At 41.9% G+C, this 20,473-nt stretch overlaps 2 protein-coding genes across 3 annotated transcripts; one reads left to right on the top strand and one right to left on the bottom strand.

Annotated features, from left to right (window-relative positions):
* Positions 1 to 837: 837 nt before the first annotated feature.
* Positions 838 to 19,899, top strand: LOC145433356 (N-acylethanolamine-hydrolyzing acid amidase-like). 2 transcript variants are annotated; one of them, XM_080310440.1, is made up of 9 exons: positions 838 to 847; positions 14,417 to 14,548; positions 14,969 to 15,034; positions 15,097 to 15,285; positions 18,025 to 18,160; positions 18,228 to 18,392; positions 18,490 to 18,662; positions 18,792 to 18,921; positions 19,679 to 19,899. In XM_080310440.1, exons 2-9 carry the CDS (start codon positions 14,427 to 14,429, stop codon positions 19,793 to 19,795), a joined length of 1,098 nt encoding a protein of 365 aa, XP_080166566.1. In that variant the 5' UTR covers positions 838 to 847; positions 14,417 to 14,426; the 3' UTR covers positions 19,796 to 19,899. The 2 variants fall into 2 exon arrangements, with proteins under 2 accessions (XP_080166566.1, XP_080166567.1); XM_080310441.1 differs by lacking the exon at positions 838 to 847 and adding an exon at positions 14,293 to 14,311.
* Positions 2,508 to 8,098, bottom strand: LOC145433355 (uncharacterized). The gene is made up of 9 exons (XM_080310439.1): positions 7,946 to 8,098; positions 6,481 to 6,709; positions 6,167 to 6,288; positions 5,843 to 6,059; positions 5,318 to 5,509; positions 5,131 to 5,246; positions 4,647 to 4,934; positions 4,025 to 4,138; positions 2,508 to 3,908 (listed from the first exon to the last, which is right to left on the bottom strand). Exons 1-9 carry the CDS (start codon positions 8,016 to 8,018, stop codon positions 3,607 to 3,609), a joined length of 1,653 nt encoding a protein of 550 aa, XP_080166565.1. The 5' UTR covers positions 8,019 to 8,098; the 3' UTR covers positions 2,508 to 3,606.
* Positions 19,900 to 20,473: the final 574 nt, after the last annotated feature.

Genomic DNA, 20,473 nt, shown 5'->3' with positions numbered 1-20,473 from the left:
ATGGAATATCTCTGGCCAGTTGCTGAAGCGGTCAACAACGACTAAATAGTGGTGGCCTGCGGCGGTGCAATAATCAGCGGCAACAGCTTGGAAAGGGTAGGTCGGTATGAATGGCTCGGCCGGAGGCATGTATGCTTGACTCGGTGCCATTTTACTGCAGTTGTCACAACGTGCTCGTGTACGTGCTATACACTCAGTCATCCCAGGCCAAAATACTGTGGCCTGCGCCCTCTGTGACATGGCAGCAGTCCCTTGGTGTGCCGAGTGTAAGATTTCACAGATAACCCCTCGCAGCGGCGGGGGAACGACAATCCGGTCATTATACATGACAACATCGTCTACGATCGAAAGGTCGTCGCGGTACCGCCAATATGATTGTAGTTGAAAAGGCAGTTTGTCCGATTTGTCTGGGAATCCTGATATGATGTGATTTTTTAACTCACTGAGAACAGGATCGTATGCCGTACTGCGCTTTACATCGTCCCAGGAGACAACTTCAATGGCATTCAATGATGCTCGGGAGGCGGCCACGATGCTGATTTCAATCAGATTGGTGTCCTCATGAGAAGCCACGATACTGTCGCAGTGATCCAATGGCATGTCATCCACGGGAGATGAGGAAGCAGGGTGCCTGGAGAACGCATCAGATGCAGGAATGAGTTTGCCAGGAACATGGACGACACGGAAGCGCCATGACAATGTGCGCTGCTTCAGACGAAAAATCCTTGTGTTAGTAATTTCATCAAGGGAGCGGTCCCCAAAGATTTTTACCAAAGGTTTATGGTCAGTGCAGATGATAAGATCGTCACATCCGAGGGTGAAGAACTTCGTATTTGGTTGTATTAAGTTTGATCATGTGCAACTTTGCATTTATTCATAGGTTAAATACCGTAATAAATGATCAAACTGAAATACAAAAGAACAGTCGCATCGACTAGCCTAATCCCTATTGTTCCAACAACTCACAAGACGTGGGTGCTGATACATACATGCACGCACGTTGCACAATCACAACAACAAGAAGACGAGATCACTCATGCGTTTAGGGAAACTACTAGAGAGAGAGATAGTAGTAAGAGATAATCACACACTCGCGAATCCGCTTTACCCGATATCGCGTGCCTTGAGGAGAGGAACGCAGACATGGCGGCGCCTGCGTGAGAATACGATTTTAAAATCCTTGTTTTCCTAATGCCTAGCGACAAATGAACTCCCTTGAAAGTGATGTTCACGTCTACAAATTCGAACTACAAACATAGGCATCCACTGAACCACATTGCGATTGTTAGGTAACGTATCAGGCTCTCAGCACTGTCGTTAAAATGTAGGCGTGGAGCGCAACGTTTAATATCGGACACGAATTTGAGAATTCAGAAGTAAACTTAATAAAATTATACCTGTTAACAAATATCCCCGCCGCTGAGGTTATTATTTCGGTTTGTTGGAACTAGGCTGCAGTGAAACTGCGCGTGGCTGGCAGTGAAACTAAGATGGTATGGCTATCCTCACTAGGGCTCTTCAAAAATGACTGTTTTTCTCAAATCACCGTTCTCTCACCAAATTTGATTCAATTTCAACCCGTGGAAGCGGAGTTATTGCCGTCGAAAAATTTGGATTTGAATAAAATAGTATTTACGGTGAGCACAACTATAATAAATAAACAAAGAATGTGATGACTAAAATATCAGTTCCGAAGCATTGGCCGATCCATGAGCCAGTCACATATTGGTAGATCTTCATACACTACAATAAACAGAATAATTTGCGATAGCTTTTTCAAAAGTAAATATTTTCTACACGCTTCGCGCATCATGCTATCATCATCATCATCATCATTGGTTTATTAGCAATTTTATCAGTTCAATGTGAGCCCATACAACGCCCCCTTGAAGGTATAATTAAATCGATATTCGTTACTCAACTCAGAAATAATAACGACCCAATCTGTACTTCAATCATTTTGCAAAATGCAATGACTTGAATCATGCCTCGTACTTCGAATATTCCACATGACTTTGTGACTTGACTTGACTCTACTTGGCTTATCTAGACTCGAATGACCTATAAAAATCGAGTGACTTGACGTGACTTGAGCCGAAATTTGAAAGGAATTGTGTCTCGACGGTAGTGACTTAATTGATCCGAACAATAGGGTTACCATACGTCCTCCTTTAGGAGGATTAGTCCTCCTTTTTCCGGTTTTTCAAAATGTCATCCGAGGACGCCTAAATGTCCTCTTTTTTGGCAATTCGTCTTCCTTTACAGCTTTTACAGCTAGGATAATTACAGGTTCGACTGAAAATCAGCAGAAATGACGGGAAATAGCTAACATAGCAGTTCTAGAGGGAAATTCGTGGCTCGAACGGAAGTGACGACCTTTTTTTGAGAAAATATCGCAAAATCGGCCGTTTTCAGTCTCGATCAAGTATAACTTTTACGATTTGGCAAAAGTGTCCTACCTTCCCGATTCCAAAATATGGTAACCCTACCGAACACACAAAATGAAGTTCCAGCGCCCATGTGTATATTGTACATTGTACAATTGTGCAATGTGCATGTGGGGTATTGCCCATATTTAATAATAATTAATAATGAAATGTTTACACATTACAAGTAATAATATTCATAGCTTCAATATATACGCGGAATCGTAGATGAAAACAAGACTACGTTGCAGGGATGTGTTATGGATCCTTAAGGCTTTTCCGGGGGTTTCGGGTCCGGCGTATATAGCTTTGGCGTGGAAGTTTGTAACGAACAATGTGTTATACAATAACAACCGTTACAGTCCATATTGTTCATTCTAGTACAGTGGTTCTCAACCCGGGGGTCCGCGAAGCATTTTCAGGGGGGTCCGCGAAACCTCCGAATTTGCAAAATGGTTGATAACCTAACTTGTATTTTTTTAATTAGAGAAATGACGAGACAGTTTCGTTTCATAACTCCTGAAACTTCTTAACTCACATAAACAAAACGGCCGTCTGAGATGAGCTTCTACTGTGCAAACTCATTTTAATTTCCAAATTGACAATAGCCTATGATATGTTAAAGTATTGCTGTTTAGATATGTTTTGTTAAGGTTTTGGAAAAAATTGTTCGCAAAAATCCATTTTCTATTGTGATATAATGATAATATCAAGATTATAGCTGTTAGATGGAAATCCCTATGCTGGACGTTATATGTTCACACTAAAAAAAATTTTCTCAATTTTGATGTCATATATATTGTGATCACGCCCAAAACTGTTGTCGGAAGAGTTGCGCGTTATCATTACATTCGCCACAACCTATCTTTGTGGAAATCGATTTTCGGCACTTGTTCATATCAAATAGACGGCGCGGAATTTCAAGAGACGACCGCGTATTTCAAGCACAGATTTCGCTTTGCAATACCAAAAGTATTCCCAAGTTATACATGATAGAATGGTCATTTTGTAGTTGTTTATCACAAGCCCACAGTTAACATTTGCACAGGACAGATGACGGTTGCACGATAAAAGACCTAAATTTGAACTAAAACTTTGGGGTCCGCGGGGGTCCGCGACGGTCCAAAAGAGGTCCGCGAAGACAAAAAGGTTGAGAACCACTGTTCTAGTAGCACAAAGCTCATCTAATGACCACCATTGTACTTGCAGTCGGGGTTGGGCGTTTTGTCACAGGGCGTGCTGTAGTTGAAAGTATTCCACGTCCGTTTTTGCAGCAGAATCTCACTTCAAAATCGCGGCAGGGTCTTTCCTTGGGTTGCATGTCGTCCTTGCATACGATACCTAGCTTCGGGTCTTCCGTTTGTAAATTGTTGTGAGCTTGGGTGTAAGGCCTGTTGCTGCCCCTGATGCGACCTTGAACTGCTACTGGCTCGCAATCTGGCATTCCGTAGCTGCGGAAGTACTCAAGGTCGCCACCGTTACCTGATGAATATCACGAATTCAATAAATAACTTTATGATTGTTGTCCTAACGAATGAATAGGTGTACTTTGTATCGTTGTATACAAATAATGAAAAATGACAATTAGGGTGCTTTACCAGATGAAGAATCGATGTTGCGCCAATATCCCCATCTGTCGTTTTGCCCGCATGTTCCAACTGTTGTCGGCGTCCTAGGATATTTGTTAGTCGATGTGCTGCCTGTTTCGGAAACTATTTCGTGTAAAAAACAAAAGTAGAAGTAGACATTGTCATACAATCCCTGTCTAAATCACGATCCTAAGCTCACGGGCTTGTGAGAGCTGATGGTACTGATACAGTGTAACTCAGAAAATCGTAGTATTATTTTACAAATGAGTCACCGATTAAGGTTACCGGACTATCGAATTTAAAAAAAAGTATTTGTGTATGCGTATCGCTGTTGGGGAGAAGGAAAATTCCCAACATTACATATACGGAATCTGTGTTCATGCTATTGCATATTGTAGTACATAATTTTAATGTGCAAATGTCATAGAATATTGTGTTAGGGTTATAATTAATTTTCATTACACTGGAGATATAGCGGCATAATATACATTGATGATAGCAACAATGAAGTGGATATAAGTTGATAAATAAGTCTATTTTAGCTGTGTGCGATGAGAACAGAGTTAGTGGTCACAAGGCGATGGTTATTTGGTCTGCTTACAGTTTATGGCTACAACTTTCGATGACTCACCGAAGCAACAAAACCGGACTTTGAAATCGGCGCAAGGCTTGTGATGCTGCATTGAGTTCAAACATCGCAGTCCCTCGTTAGGTGACATTGTTTTGAAATTGTTCCCAGACGTATACCATGGTTCGTCATTTTGCGCGACTCGTATCTGAATTCCAGTTGGTTGCCTGCATATCGTCGCATTTCGCCTGCGGATTTCGGACAGTAGCTCGAAGTCCCCGGTTCCGTCCTCCGTGATGTTGTTGAACCATGCCGTGAAGTACGCCTTCGGATCACAGTATCCAAGTATATCTGACGGAGGTGAAGACATCATTTTATTCATTACGTATATAGTCACATTGTAACTCTAATAAAATATTGGTTATTCACCTCCTGATATATTCTTATTGCATGCTATCTTACGAAGTCACAATGTCTTATTGGCGATAAAATTGCGATAAATATAGTACAGATTTTGATTTGATAGCGTATAGTAGGATTTACGTACCAGCTCCGTCATGTTTTCCGCGGGGTCCATAACGCCGGACTTCAGCTTCCCAGGATGAAGTTCGCTCCTCCTCAACAGGATTATCTCCCTCCAGAATGAATGAGACATTTCTGAAACTACAGAATGGTTGCATGGTACTGCCACGATATACAGGTTTTGTATAGCATGCTGAACTAGCAATATTTACAATTCATTGCAATCGTCGGAGGGTGTTTGTAATGGGGATTCCTCCCTTATAAACTCTTGAAGGAGAAACGGGACGCATTGCTGTGATGCAGATTGTGCCATCTCGCCGCTAGTCGTCTTGTAGCGGTACGGAGGACACTTTTTGCGATAGTAAAATCCTTCTGGCGTCCAGGGCGCATCCACTTGTTCATATCTGTGATGCAATAGCGCATTGGGTTATATTGAACGGTAGTGTTGCGAAGGTCTAAAATAAATACAGATAAACCTATTGTATATAGTATTATAAGTGAAGAGATGTTACTCAAGCAATGGATCACAGAGCAGAAGTAGAGGCTTAAGAAGGCCCGAAATCACCCTGAAGTCAAATATTAGTAGCCTACTAAATAATCGATTCGAACCGCCGCAACACTCGAAAATTTATTGATCTTCCCCGAAATGTTATCTCATGTTGCAGAGTTCGTTCTGTCGTGTGTCACATATTTGTAAATCTGTACTTGCACACATATTGCCCCAACAATGCCTATACCTGCATCTTGAATAGTGTTCACGCAGGAATATTGCAATAGATTCCCAATGGAAATTTTCGAGGGATGGATATTCGGCGGTCTTGTTGACCTCCTCCTCCATGCACGAGCCGTATATTTGATCCGTCACTTGGGGACATGGTGGGTCTGGGTTGAGTCGTATGGTCTGTTGCTGAAAATTGGGCCAATTATTCGCTCCACGCTTTTGTCGGAAGCCGCCTGCAAATGCGAACACAATAGCTCAAGACAATTTATTAGGGCTAGCTCGAACTTTCAAGATTTATCTACTGAATATTTCGTCTCGACAAACGAGCAATATATGCTACCTGTTTTTCTTCCGGCTTCATACTCTAGTAGGCATTCGCGAAGAGTCCCGAGTAGCGGGGATGTCCAATCAAACAGTCCGTCAACTTCACTATTCCAGCAGTTACGCGTGTCTTTATTTTCTCTGGAAAATTGTTAAATTCTGTCAAAGACAGATTATATTACACTGCGGCCCGGTTTAACGGATGTAACGATAGGTCTGACTAAATATCGGCCTCGTTGGTTTTCAGTTAGCTCTTATCATTTTTGCCGATCCACCTTCAACCTACACGTCCGGAAGATAGTTCTTGAAGCTCCGTGAAGAATGATAACATACCCGCAAATATAGTTGTCCACTATTTGATACCAGTTCGAGTCTCTTAACACAGATTCGACCAGAGCTTGCATTTGAGGGATGATATTAGGGCCGCTTTTACGCAACATGCACTCTGTGAAGAAGTCGCTCATGTCTTTGCGGGCATCTTTGGGTGACACCACGCTTCTCTTTTTTCTTACGTCTTTGTTTTCACCATCGCCCCTCGCAGGTGCAGGCTTTCCGTGGCAAGCTGTTGATTGAAAGGAATTGTATTTTAAGGGCTGACGAAACAGACGATACACCGACAAAGCCCTACTCCGTGTCCGATTACCATTACAATGTGCGACAGACAAGCACAGCCTGTGTAGGCGTTACCGCAATCTAGTAATATCAAGATATGGATCAATCTATGCCAAGAAATGGGATGAATAATATATGGCTATCGTGTACGCATAACACAACACCTTTATGAATTTTCGGTTTCAGACTGATGATTTATTGAAATTGGAGATTCAATAAATCATCACATCAATTTGGGTCAAGAGTGATGAAATTGGTGTAGGCGGGAAGGCGCATTCATGAGACAGCAACTTTACTGGCTACGTAACGTACAACGCATTGCCGATATGTTCTTTGTTCCTCAAGCCCCCAGTGTCGGATCTGTAGGGGAGATAAGTGCAAATGACAGTGCATTAACACTTAATAGTTCTTCAGACTTCGCATACCGCACACATGGAGCTAATTTGACGAATCAAGAACATCTGTTAGATAGTCCCGCCTGTGCGAATAATTATCGAGACGACATATTTCGCGTCATCGGGAGGGGCCGCTCACACTTTCATCTGTGTGCCTTGGAGTCGACCTTTATCAAAATACATCAGCCCAAGCTTTGTCAACAAAAGGAGTTCGTGTACCATCTTAAAATAGTATATTGGACGCTCTCTTATTTGATATGTCATTTCACGCTGGTGACGTCATATTTCGAGATACGATTGTTGATATACAACGTTGATTCCAATTCTCTACTAGTTGTTGACGATTACCCCTTACGAGTGTCAGCCGAAAATATTCGGGTTCATTTTAATATACTATTCAAGAATTTATAGTGGCAAGTGTAGGGACACTGCACGACAATATTGTAAATGCACGCATATGCGTCACCATAGCCTACAGAGACGCAATCGTATATGTATATAGCTAGCTCAATAAAGAAAACGTAGTTGCATGGACTGGACAAGTACGACTGCGCGCTTAGTTCATGTCAAAGAGAACGAAGGCATCAGTCTAAAAATATTATATACTCATAGTAACCAATGTCATTACCTTAATTTAACTCTTTCGTAATTCTTAAAAGACAGCCAATTCAAACTAGAATTCATAGAATAAACCATTTGGGTACAGAACTTCAGAATAACGCGAAACAATAACTTCATATTAAAAATATCAATATGAATAATAATTCATAGAATAGGCATATGTATAGTACCTTCGCATGCCACTATAGCACTGAGAACAATCGTCACCAAGATTAGAGTAATATTGTTGCTTGTATTCTTCATTGCCTTTCCCCTCGTATCTCAGGACACGAAGATCAATTCCATGTAAATATGATTCGAATAAGTAACCCTCCTATCCTATATATATTTATGCAGAGATGTAAATAATTCCCCGCCTTCGGGGCACAGGAACATCTCAAAAATTCTAAATTTTCCACTGCATCGGAATCATGTTATTGTGATTGTAGCGTACTGACATTTTGGCTAGTTTGGTCATATGGTACTTCACCACCGCAGATAATTATCTTGAAAATCGAGAGATTATATCCACTTTATAGTTTCATGCATTGTTCTTGTGGTTAGTGAATTAAAATATACAGACTACAATTTGCATGATTGTAGAATGTAGATTAATATCAGGTGAGATTTTCACAAACATGGAAATGCTAATCGAATCGTCTCCTTGCAATGTCTAGTAAAAGTGTTCGAGAAATGCCATTCTTCATTTTCATATTCTTCCGAATGGTGTGTATTGATTCATGTGTATGAATATGAGCCAGCGAGACAAATAGAGCATGTAATTTGCCTGTCCTTATGATGACAGATTGGCTAAGAGACATGCCCATCGCCTCGTAAATGTAAGCATATATTAAAATAATTACATACATGAAATGCGTCATGAATTTACCCCAGTTAAACAATACTTTCACATTTTGATCTTACCTGTAAATCTGTTATAGTATGCATGTCACGCAGAGGGTATTTCCGCCATGAAACATTCCGGGTGAAGTTCATCAAAAACTCCCATAGATAAAGATGTTTTCCCTGCAGAATTTCACAATGCACATTGCACACGGATATTTACTTGCCGTCGGCGATGGGCTTTTCACCTTCAAATTCCCGATGTATAGCACAATGGCTTGGAACGTGGACGCCAGCGCCCCCTGGGGACCTTAAGATACAAATTTGACGATTTGGGTCGTTGGTAGTAAAATATGCAGTGGTGAGATAGCGTATAGTGGAATTTTCTACAGTTTCAACACCATTCACCGGTCACCGGTTGCGGGTTCGATTTTGACCAGGATCGACTACGGAATCCCTTCCCAACAAGGGCGTAGCCAGAAATAATATTGGGGGGGGGGGCGAAAAATTCGATGACGTAAATGAGCCCATCCCCCTTGAAGATGAGGAAAAAATAGGTTAAAAACGATGGTCTTGGGCCCTTATTGGATGATTAACACAACATCTGGGGCAAATATTCCATTCATACATAAAGTGATGTGATAATATAATGATTGTTGGAACCTCGGGCGTGAAGATTTTCGCGCAAAGCGCGAAAATTTTTCATAGGTAACGCATGAAATTGGTTCATTATATTGTTACCTGCATATTGCAAATACGTTTTCATTATCAGATTTACCGGTAGGGCTGATAGAAGTGGTGTCATCGAACATTCAGGGGGCACACTTGAACTATATTCATACCATACGGCAATACTATTTAGAGCAGTGGTTCTCAACCGGGGGTCCGCAAAGCATTTTCAAGGGGTCCGCGAAACCTCGATCCAAATGTGCAAATTGGTTCATAACCTAATTTTTGGTTTGTTTTAAATTAGAGAAATCACGAAAGCTCTTTCGCTTCATAACTGCTAAAACTTCAGGACTCACATAAACAGAGAATGGCCGTCTCAGATGAAATATTCCACTATGCAAGTCATTTTAATTGCCAATAGCCTACTCATACTAACATATTGCTGTTTAGGGATGTTTTGTTCGGGTTTTGGAAAAATTGTCTGCAGAGATCCATTTTCTCCTATGATATACAGGACCGCTATTCCAGAATAACTTCACGATGACCTGTTAGATAGAAATGACTAGGCTGAAAGTTATATTGGTCCATGTATGTTGCCACCATAGCCGCGCAAAGGTGTCGTCGGAAGCGTTACATTCGCCACAACCTATCTTTGTGGAAATGTATTTTCGGCACTCGTTCATATCAAATCGCTGACATTAAGTGATGAACAATCGGTGTGAATTTCGGATCTAGAGCGTAAAATGTTTTTGGATAAATGAAAGAATTTGATGAATAAATTGGTGCGTGAGCAAGAGGATTCCGGTCTTATTAATTACTTTGTTGAAGCACGGTTATTTAGCAGCCTCTGGTAAATATTAACGCTATACTTTAAAGATTGGAATTGCTGATACATACCAGAACAAATTAAAAAACTCCTTTGATCAGACTCGTGCGATTCCAAGTTAGCACTTTTAATGGAAGGTGTGCCAGTCGGATTTATGTCGGAGGGGTCTGATTGAAGGGGCAGGATCATTAGGCGCCAGCCATTTAAGCCCCCGAAAATCTATATCGAAGGCTTCGGAATACATGCGTCGGTTTTATAGTTGTCAATCATTTTGAGAGCGGACTTTGCGGAGTCTCATGTAGCGTACTTTAAATGTCTTCGTGTATCCCGGTACGGAAATTGTCGGAACTAACAGTCCCCAAACCCCCCTTACTGAACTGACACCCCTTGACTCAATCAACCCAACGACCTCGGGCTACTCTCGACTCTCGTGTATCTGCTGGTACTGTTGTATTCTCATGCGAATGCAGCTAAATTCAATTATGGGTATTTGAGGAAGAATTTTTTACGGGATAACGATAATAAAATCAAGACGTGTATGGACACGAAATCGCGCGATGCGCGAAGAAATATTTTAGGTTGCATTCATCTGCCCCAAAATACTGTTATATTTATTGATTTTACGAAAAGTTTTGAAAAATTTTGGGGGAGCGATCGCCCCTTTCGCCCCTCTTTGGCTACGCCAGTGCTTCTCAAGTGCCGGAGGTTTATCTAGGCTCCTCCCGCCGCATCTGATCCTTGTCAGCAGTGTCTTAAAAAGTGGGCCGTGCTATTAAGTCGTTAGCAATGGAATCACAATAAAGAATATCAGTTTGGTGTACAAGACTATTGTATTCGAAAACCACCATGAATACTGTAATTGAAGATGTATTCATTCAAAAGTAGAAAACAACGACGACAACTGACACAGCACGTGCACACTCCCCCACAGCTCTCCCGCTTCTCCCCGTCCACGACCAAAGGCCGCCGCCATACACTACTTTGTGCAATGGTACACGTGAAGCACATCACAATACCACATTCCCCCCTGATCTTAAGATCATAATAAGCGTACAGTTACAATGGTGACCCGACGACAGCAACATAACCAAGCAAGCAAACATAGAACACCCCCCCCCCCCCGCTAAGGTAAAACAGACAATCATAAATCAACACAGTAGTTGGCCAACCATCTAGGCGGGGCCCTATCTCGAATAGAGCATTCGGCTTCTTGATCGGCATCCGATGTTTTATTACTGTCATCAGGAGGTTCAGGGTTGTAATACTCCCTGCCCCCCTCGTTGAAGACCATTTCTCTTTGACTGATGTCATCAGGCGGTTCAGGTTCATCCGGCAGTTCAAATTCGTCATACTTCCACACATCCTCCAAATTTTCCTCATCGAACACCAGTTCCACAGTTCTTGAAGGAACATTACTACTACCGACAACCTTCCGTCGCTTCCCCACCATGTGCTTGACATTAGCAACATGCTCGTTTCTTCCATCCACTTCTACCGCAGCGTCTGCAACTATTTCTGTCACGGTTCCCTCTCTCCATGGGGTGAAACGCCTCGCATTGCCCGATTTCAGAGAAATCCTCTCTTTACATGCTGCCACCTGCTGCAGCCAGGTCTTCGGGACCCTTGTCAAGCAGTCAGCAATGTTTTTGGCTGATGGAACCAAACGGATTGTCACTTTGAGACTATTCTCTTCAATGAACTGCGAGATTATTCCCAACGGACGTTTTGTGACCATCTCGCTTAGCCCACCCACTTTTAGTCTGTGGCTGTTTTCCAGTATCGACTCTACCCAATTGTACGCACTAGCCGAGTCCGTAACCACTTCAATGTTCTTCATGTTCCACTTCAGCACCATGCTTAGACCTTTCACTACAGCTTCCAACTCCGCAACATTGATATGCATAAAATCATCCTGCTTCCGCATCCACGCCGCGTCTTCTACAGCGGCACCATTTACTCTCACGCAGCATCCTACCGCCAGATTGCTCGCGCCACATCACACTTCCACCTGACCACCCGGAGACATTCGCCAACTCCCACTGACTGGATCTTGTCTCGGCACCTTGGCCATAATCTCTTCGGCCATAGTCTTCACTTGTCCTGAAACAACTGCATCCCATTCAACTTCGTCGGTCACAACAACAACAACAACAACAACAGAGTATAAAGTATGGCGCTAAGAACAGCCCGATGAGCACGAAAATCAGGAATATGAAACCTATATTTTTACTGTATAGTCATGTTGTTCGCAGTCGTACAAGTCACATTCCCATAGGAATCGGAAATTGTCACCATCTATTGTGGAAGTGTAAATGTTCATTGTAATGCAGCTATAAGTTTTATAACCAACCTACAAATGAATGAACAGATTAGCCAGCGAGGTTTATTGAGCGGATGTGCGCTCACTATTGCTTTGACAAAGCCCAAGTCCAGAACAGTGAACAGAACATGCATTCAAACGACTCTGCAACGAGAATGATGAAGTGTTAAGCATTTGCAACTATACGGCTGTGAAATCGATTCACCACAGACTCCGAACCCTGAAAATTAAACATGTCGAACCCGATACCTAATATTTTCTTCCCAATACTACAACCACAATTCCAACATTCCTGCAAATTTACTCATAAAATTATTCGTTTTTTTACATTTTTTAGTTATTATTATGGTCAAATTGAGCCCGAAGAATAAATTTTACTTCGGTGACTTGATAAGTTCTGTAAATGCCGCGGTACATTTTCGTAAATTTTAGAACAGCAGGTTCGATTGAAAGTAGTTGGAGTTGGAGTCAAGTTAAAGTAGTTATGTGTTTTAAGTGGAATGGATGTATATTGTATAATTTGAAAATCACTTGAATATACAATTGAATAGTATATTCATATTGAAATAAACCCGAATATATTCGGCTGACACTCGTCAGGGGTAATCGTCAGCAACTAGCAGAGGATTGGAACGAACATTGTATATCAACAATCGTATCACAAAATATGACGTCACCAGCATGAAATTTCAAACGACAGAGCGTTCAATGTACTATTTGCTGGTGACGTCATATTTTGTGATACGATTGTTAATATACAATGTTCTTTCTAATTCTCTACTAGTTGCTGACGATTACCCCTGACGAGTATCAGCCGAAAAGATTCGGGTTTATTTCAATATGAATATACTATTCAATTGTATATTGAAGTTCTGTACCTCCAAGAATCTCTTCAAAACCACTTGAGTAAGTTGTAAAAGTAGGAAAGACTTTGGTACTCCGAAAACATAAGTACTTCGTTACTGGTCAACTCTGAATTTAAGTAGTAGCCAAGCCGAACGCTAACCGGTAACGGTACACTCAGCGACCCGCCGCTTAGCATTTCGGCGACGGGGATTCGAATATCACATCACACTTCGGATTAGTTTACGAGGCCATTTTATCATGTTTTCTGCGCGTTCTGTAGAACACGGTGATCATTTATTATTACAAATTGACAAGTGAGTTGTTACTAACCACATCACGTTGAGGGGTTCAAATTGATCGAATTGATGCATTACATTGCGTCGTAATTACTGAATGCACATTGGACACTGGTCATTTGTAGGCTAGACGAAAATCGTGCGGAACATTCCAAGAGTGCTCACTGCTCAGTGCTCATGCTGTGCGTTGCCGGTATCATCCCAAAAACTTCAAATGTCGTTAAACGATTGCTGAATCATTGCATTGCCAAATCAGTGTCAGAAAATTTTAAGAAACACCAGAGGAAGCAGAATGTCTCGCGTCATATGATTATCAAATCATGTGCAATTACTCGGGTAGGCTACAAGTCGAGTCATAATCGAGAACATGACTCGAGTGACGAGAAAATTGTGACTCGAGTCAATTCAATTTTGTTGTCTATGCAGGACTGCACGAGTGCACGTACGTACGTCGTACGTGCAAGGATCCAAGCCTATTTCTCATGGTTGAATAATAGTAGCTGAATTCTACAGGTTGGAAAATATTGCGTGGGCGATGTGTCATCGATTGATTATTTCTCGTTTGCCGAAATAAAACTTTGCAACGGTGGAATTTAACCTGCGAAAAGATCTCACATGACAGAGCAATCTTCAGTCGACCATGACTATAGAGAAATATTTACATAACGACACACCTCCAAGAATGGTACGCCTTTCTCCAATCGACCGTTTATCAATTTCATTTCGTGTCTCGGTTGGGAATACCGTTGCTTTCTTGGTGCGTTGTTCAATCCAAACGCTATTTCTAAACGCTAACGATCAGCATCTACGTCATTATGAATCATCACTCCAGTATAGCTAAAGACTTCGTTTTACATTTCAGCTATATCAAGATGAAATGCTCTTTACTTACGTTAGCTCTGTGTGCAATTCTATTTATTGATACCATTCATGGAAAAGCTGCTATTCCCGCGAAGAGATACAAAGTAGATTTAGATGTTCCAGCTACAAGAAGGTAGGTCTACGTTCCATTGTTTATCGAAGAACTGCATTTAATCGATGTAGAAATATATGGTTCTATGTATGTTGGAGTTAGGCGAGATTTGGCGTGAAATTTGAAGGGCAATCGATCTTTTGTCGATCGATCGATCTTTTGTCCATAGACTGCTCCTTGTCGCTTCGACACCTTCCTGTCTTTTCATTGTATCGCATTTTTTTGTGGTGTATTGAACTGATAAAATTGCTAATAAACCAATGATGATGATGATGAACTAAAATTTAGCCCAACAATATTATTATATTATTATTATAAACTACAGCTTCATAATTTATATCGCATAGTGTGATGCGAGGGAATGTAATTATTGTGGTGAATAGCCTAATTAATCCACCACCTGTAAGTAATGCTATATCCAGTTTGTCCGTCTACTTGCAGGTGGCAACCGGTGTTGCAAAACTTCGACAAATCCAAGTTGTTGGCGGTGATTGACACTCTCGTGAAGTGAAATTCAATTTGCGTCACTAATGATGGCAGAATCACTATTGTTATTACTGTGTCCGCAGACAATATCTTAAAAGCGAAGTCATATTCGCTCTGGCTGAAGATGTTGGGAAATACGTCGAGAAGTACATCCCTCAGCCGTATGCCGACGAGATGCGGGGGATCGCGCAATTCTACAACGTCAGCGTCGGTGAGATTGTGATCGCCAATCTCGCGTACGACATTTCAGCTTGGAACACAGACCGACTGCAGTGAGTAGTGCGAGATTCGTGTGCGTGTGCGACTGTGTGTACCAAAATCATTTATCAACATACACGGAATTTTGCGACTAAAATGGGTTAAGTAGCCGCCTGACGTATTTCCGAACATTACCGTCATTAGGTTGGACCCCGGGGTGGGGTAAATTGGCAGCATCAGGCTCACCGTAGTCGTGCACACGTGCCGTCGTGCGCAGATCACCACAGGGATTTCGCATTTCTGATACCTTGCGGTCCAACATACAGCATGAAATTACATCGTCGAAAACGCCAAACTGTGTAATAATATGTGTAATGTGTAGGCCAGGGGTCGGCAACCTTTTGCTAGTCGCGGGCCAAATTTCAGGTGCACAACATGTTGGCGGGCCGGACCGGAATTTTTCTTAATACCATATTTACCGTTCACGTCGGTATATTACCCTCAAATGCTGCAATCTCAATCATACAAATCACAAAAAGAGCAAAACACATGTATTTACCGTACACTTCAAAAACGCAGGATAAATGTGACACAGGGCGCAGCTTGCTTTGTGAAAGGTTTTCAACTTCTGGTAACAAGTCAGATGAAGCTAGAATCAGGCCATATTCTGAATGTGCGTTGGGATACGTGATCTTAGCTTGCTCTTCGTGAATTTCATTGTTGAAAACTATTGTTGACATGCGCACGTGCTACCAAAAGTCGATGCTATTTCTTTTGCATTGTTGGTCAAGCTGGGATGAAGACCCATTTCAAGAACTTACTCTTTGTCAAAGTCAATCAGCGATATGCTCTTTGTATGAAATTTGTCATTCAATTCATCTGCATGGCAATTCAAATGGGCCAATTTGAAATTTTCTGGCAATGGTATTGGCGCCCACATTAACCGGAGTACTGGGTAGTAAGAATTTATTTTGTACAGAACGAATGTCGGAAAAGCGGATGGAAATTCATTAATTATATTTGGTATATCACAGTTACAAATATATAGTGCTGGTACTAGGTTTACTCTCCTCCAGTATAGGAAAGTGAGGTTATTTAGTTGTTTCCCCCTGGAGTTGCAAATTCAATTTGTTTAGATTTGACGTTAAATATTCTACGAAAGCAAGATTAGATACCCATTTTCGATGACAAGATTATGAGTCGGCGATGTTTGTATTTTCAAGGAAAGTTGCTATTTCATTTCTCTGTTCATACACTCGTGCAAGCATCTCGACGTAACAAAGCATGTAGCCGTTTTGCCAGTGACACTTGCAACCGACGGGTTTGCCCAAGACACAGAAAACTTCAGAAGAACGCATATTGCTTGGAATGCCGAACAGCGTCTTGTAGTTGAAGTGCTCTATGTTTCGTTGTTCTTGTGTTTGAAATATACGTGACAAAGCAATGCTTATTGGGGTGGTCCTATCTTTACTATTGCTTTTGGGTCTGCATTCATTACAGTGGAACATATTGACTCAAAGGCTTTTCGTGTGCGCCTTGTCAGGAGTTAGCGACGCAAGAAGAGCTTACTGAAATATGGACATACGAAAACCAAATTGGCAAAATATGACGTAACAATTCAATAATAAAAAGGATCGCTAACAGCTGTACCGGTACTCCGGTAGTCATAACAAAGTGACAAGAGAAAATCAAATCTACAAAACACAGACAATTAGCGGTATTTTATTTAATATTTTAGGATTGCATAAATAGGCCTACTCTTTGTGCTTGTTATTGTGCCGTTAACTCTTTGATGGGGGCACACGGGGGATCTTTGAGGTGATGGATTCTGCTGTGGTGAATGTGGTTCTGAGAGCAATATTCAAGTTCAGTACAGCCAGTAACATTTGAGGTATCTCTGCGTTTCTCTGAGAGCCATTAAGGTGATTAACATTTAAAAAGTGGTATTCTGCGACTCACGCAGCAGCCTGATTTTAAAATCGGAATATGACGAACCCGGACCAGTACGGGGCTCGTTCACTTTCGGACCAAAAACCCTTTTTCTCCGTAACGCTGTACTGAGTTTGGTCCGAAAGTGAACGAGCCCCGTAGGTGCGTGAATTACATGTTCCGGAATCATCATCCGCAAGTGGAAGAAAACATTATAAATTTTGACATTTTTCGAAGCAGTGCTGCACTGCAGATTGGAACTCATTACGAAACGGCGGGCCGTATTCTTATGGTAACTAATTATTTCGCCGCGGGCCGGACGATTTCGCTTGGCGGGCCGGATCCGGCCCGCGGGCCGTAGGTTGCCGACCCTTGGTGTAGGCTAATAGTGCCACCACAAACATGCCTTTACGGACTAAAACAGATCCATCAATCCAAAAAGATGGTGATTGCCCGGTCTAAATTTGAAAAAAGGTCATGGTGAGTTGAGATCCCACGGTTGCAAAGTGCAACTGTGTAATGATTGAGTCGTTCTTACGTGAACCCCTTGGGGGTACGAACCTACGAAGCACCAAAACAAGGGGTACGAAATGCATTAGTCTTGCGTCCCTAAATTGCGTAATCCCGGGATTTATTCGATACGGAAAAGTGTGATTGTTGTGAGTCGTGTGCCTAAACTAGAGGGTAGTGATGAAATGGCCCGTATCACAAGCTGTGTTGACCCCATATTTGGGCACAAGACCAGGGATTCGTGGCTGCCTCACAATGGACAGGGGTGCGAGAAATTATTATGAAACCTCAAAGGGTATAACAAGCGTATAACGTCCGCGGTATAGCGCATTGTAGCAGCGTGCATATTATATTAAATAATCCGTAACCCTTAGACCGCTGTTCGGATGCACGAGCATAGTAGCAATTGATAATAAAGGAAGCATAATCCATGGGAGGAATCTCGACTATGGCGCCGCGGACGACCTAAGGGACATTACAGTCGAGGTCGAATTCCACAACAGCGGGAAGGTACGCGCTCCACACTTTCTGTAGTGATACAACCCATCGGTAAAGCCGCCGATGTTTGCCCATACAGACGGCTTTCGTCACAACCACTTACGTGGGGTACGTGGGAATCCTGACTGCACAGAAACCAAACGCGTTTACGATATCTGGCGACGAGCGTAACAAAGGATTGTTACTGGAGAACATTCTAGCGGCGTTGAAAAAGCATTGGCCGACGATGCTCATGTCCAGAGAGGTATTATTGAAGTTGTCTAATCTTAACCAATGTATAGTGTGCAAACCGCATTGAAATAGGGTTTAGTTCGTATGACTTATCAATGATACATTGACAGGTGATGATGAAGGCACATGATTTTGAATCAGCGGTTAGCATGATCGCGAAGGCAGACACTATCTCACCCATGTATTTCATAGTTGGCGGGACGAAGCCTTATGAAGGGGCTTTGATTGTAAGGGACAGGTCCGGTGCCGTTAATATAACAAGAATGGAAGATACCACTCACAAGTAAGTAACCGTTACGCTATAATCGGAATTAGAAGGGGAGAGGTTATATGAGTATTAGTTTTAGGATACACTTCAAATATTCGATGTACGTAGGAATATCCCGAAAATCTCATGGCGGTCAATTTTCAGCTGGTTCGTTCTGGAGACAAATTACGATCCGTGGGACAAACCGCCATCTGATGACGACAGGCGTGAAACCGGTGTCTACGCAATGGAAGTTTTCGGGCACGGTCGAATGACTGTAGAAAATCTGTATGGAGTAAGTCTTGCTGACTCTAATTCAGTGGTTCTTAACCTTCTACTGATGCCCGTGGCCCACTACTTCTGTGGCTTTATATTAACGACATATGATATCTGCAGTTTGAACGCGATATATCAGCACCAGCAATCCGCAATTGAGCTTCGATTATTTTTTGGCTGCATTATGCTGGTCATGGTCAGTTATTAATATTTCTTTTGTATGGCATGCGAATATGACTTATGCGCAATGCGTAAATTGGGCAATACGCAATTGTCCAATGTGCATGCGTTTCGAAACTTTCACATTAATTCGATTGCCCATACCATAACATTTGAATATTTTGAAGTACTTTTCCTGCAGACAAATTCGGTTTAAGGCCTGCAATAAACTCTTAATCCTTCCCTGCGACGTGCAGCCTCCGAGGTGATATATATTCGAACAGAGACTTGAATGGACTTCAACCCCAAATCCTTCGTATATTGGTCAGGTCATGTGACTTTGCTCGTAATTTATGTGTGCTGGCTATGCGGTCCTTGTTCGTTTTGGATGCAAGATATGACTTGAATTCACGTCACGTTGTAGGGATATGATGATAATAATAGCCGTTGAAGACTGATACTTTGCCATGTCACCATTATGACGTATTGGCATATTGCATTCATTTTATGTTGCGTATGTATATCGCTCGAAATCTAGCTATATTCTGTATCCATGATGCAAATAAAATTGATCCATATACAATGCAAGTCTTATGTGCGTTTGTTCTCTTTCTCAGGTGTTGACCATCCCGCCAGTGTTCAATTCCGACACTACCTACACAACCGTCATGAGCGCAGCAGACCCATCGGTATATCGAACTATGGTGCGATATGATCATCCGAAATACGTTTGACCTAGACTCGCCGTTTATTTACCTCGTTTATCTCGGTGCAATACTGCTACTTACATAGAAATTCTTGTTTTAATTTTGTGCTAATAAATCAGTTCAATATTTGAGTAGTGTTCTGCAACATGACAACAATCTATCAACAGCACACTCGGTGTGAACTAAAGACAAAGGTAAACAAATACATGAACTCATGACCCCCGATAGTGGCGCTGCCAGGGGCTCTGTCCACTATCGTTACAAGGTCAACTGGTTCAACGAAGGGAGCGAATAAGAGTAACGGTTCTGTGGCTAGCCAGATAGTTGGTCTTCAGTGGTCCACCATTTCTTCATTGTTATAGTGGTTAGTCTTCGCTTCAAAAGTAACTAAATGGTCGTATATATATTGACAAAAGATACCAGACAGTGGTTGCACGCACAGTGCACTCTCGTGTACTGCACTTTCCTCTCAATTCGTCCGTTTGTTTACTCGCATAATATAATACTATACTAGCAGGTATATATCCGACTTTTCCGGTATTCTATAATGGCTATACAAAAAGTCACCCCTATTAAAATTAAAGTTATTTTCCAAGACCTACACTAGCTATACGGACGCTAAACCGATTTGCAGGAAGAGCTGAAATTATACGGTACGCGTTCAGCAACGAGGTTTCGGACCAGCGGTCTTACACTTCTGATATA

Source organism: Botryllus schlosseri, chromosome 2 (genome assembly GCF_051294905.1).
Source record: "Botryllus schlosseri isolate E-star chromosome 2, Bs_hap1, whole genome shotgun sequence".
Taxonomy (NCBI): Eukaryota; Metazoa; Chordata; class Ascidiacea; order Stolidobranchia; family Styelidae; genus Botryllus; species Botryllus schlosseri.
Note: the sequence above shows the minus strand (reverse complement) of the source record. Positions and strands in the feature narration are given on the sequence as shown.

What these genes read in the sequence shown, in the direction of transcription:
- LOC145433355 (XM_080310439.1), bottom strand. Translation starts at nt 8,018, where the DNA reads ATGAAGAATACAAGCAACAATATTACTCTAATCTTGGTGACGATTGTT. An exon ending in TGCTATAGTGGCATGCGAAG is followed by an intron (nt 6,710 to 7,945) that starts GTACTATACATA and finishes TTCAATCAACAG; the next exon opens with CTTGCCACGGAAAGCCTGCA. An exon ending in CAACATCGATTCTTCATCTG is followed by an intron (nt 3,909 to 4,024) that starts GTAAAGCACCCT and finishes GATATTCATCAG; the next exon opens with GTAACGGTGGCGACCTTGAG.
- LOC145433356 (XM_080310440.1), top strand. Translation starts at nt 14,427, where the DNA reads ATGAAATGCTCTTTACTTACGTTAGCTCTGTGTGCAATTCTATTTATT. An exon ending in TGGAACACAGACCGACTGCA is followed by an intron (nt 15,286 to 18,024) that starts GTGAGTAGTGCG and finishes CGTAACCCTTAG; the next exon opens with ACCGCTGTTCGGATGCACGA. An exon ending in CGATGCTCATGTCCAGAGAG is followed by an intron (nt 18,393 to 18,489) that starts GTATTATTGAAG and finishes ATACATTGACAG; the next exon opens with GTGATGATGAAGGCACATGA.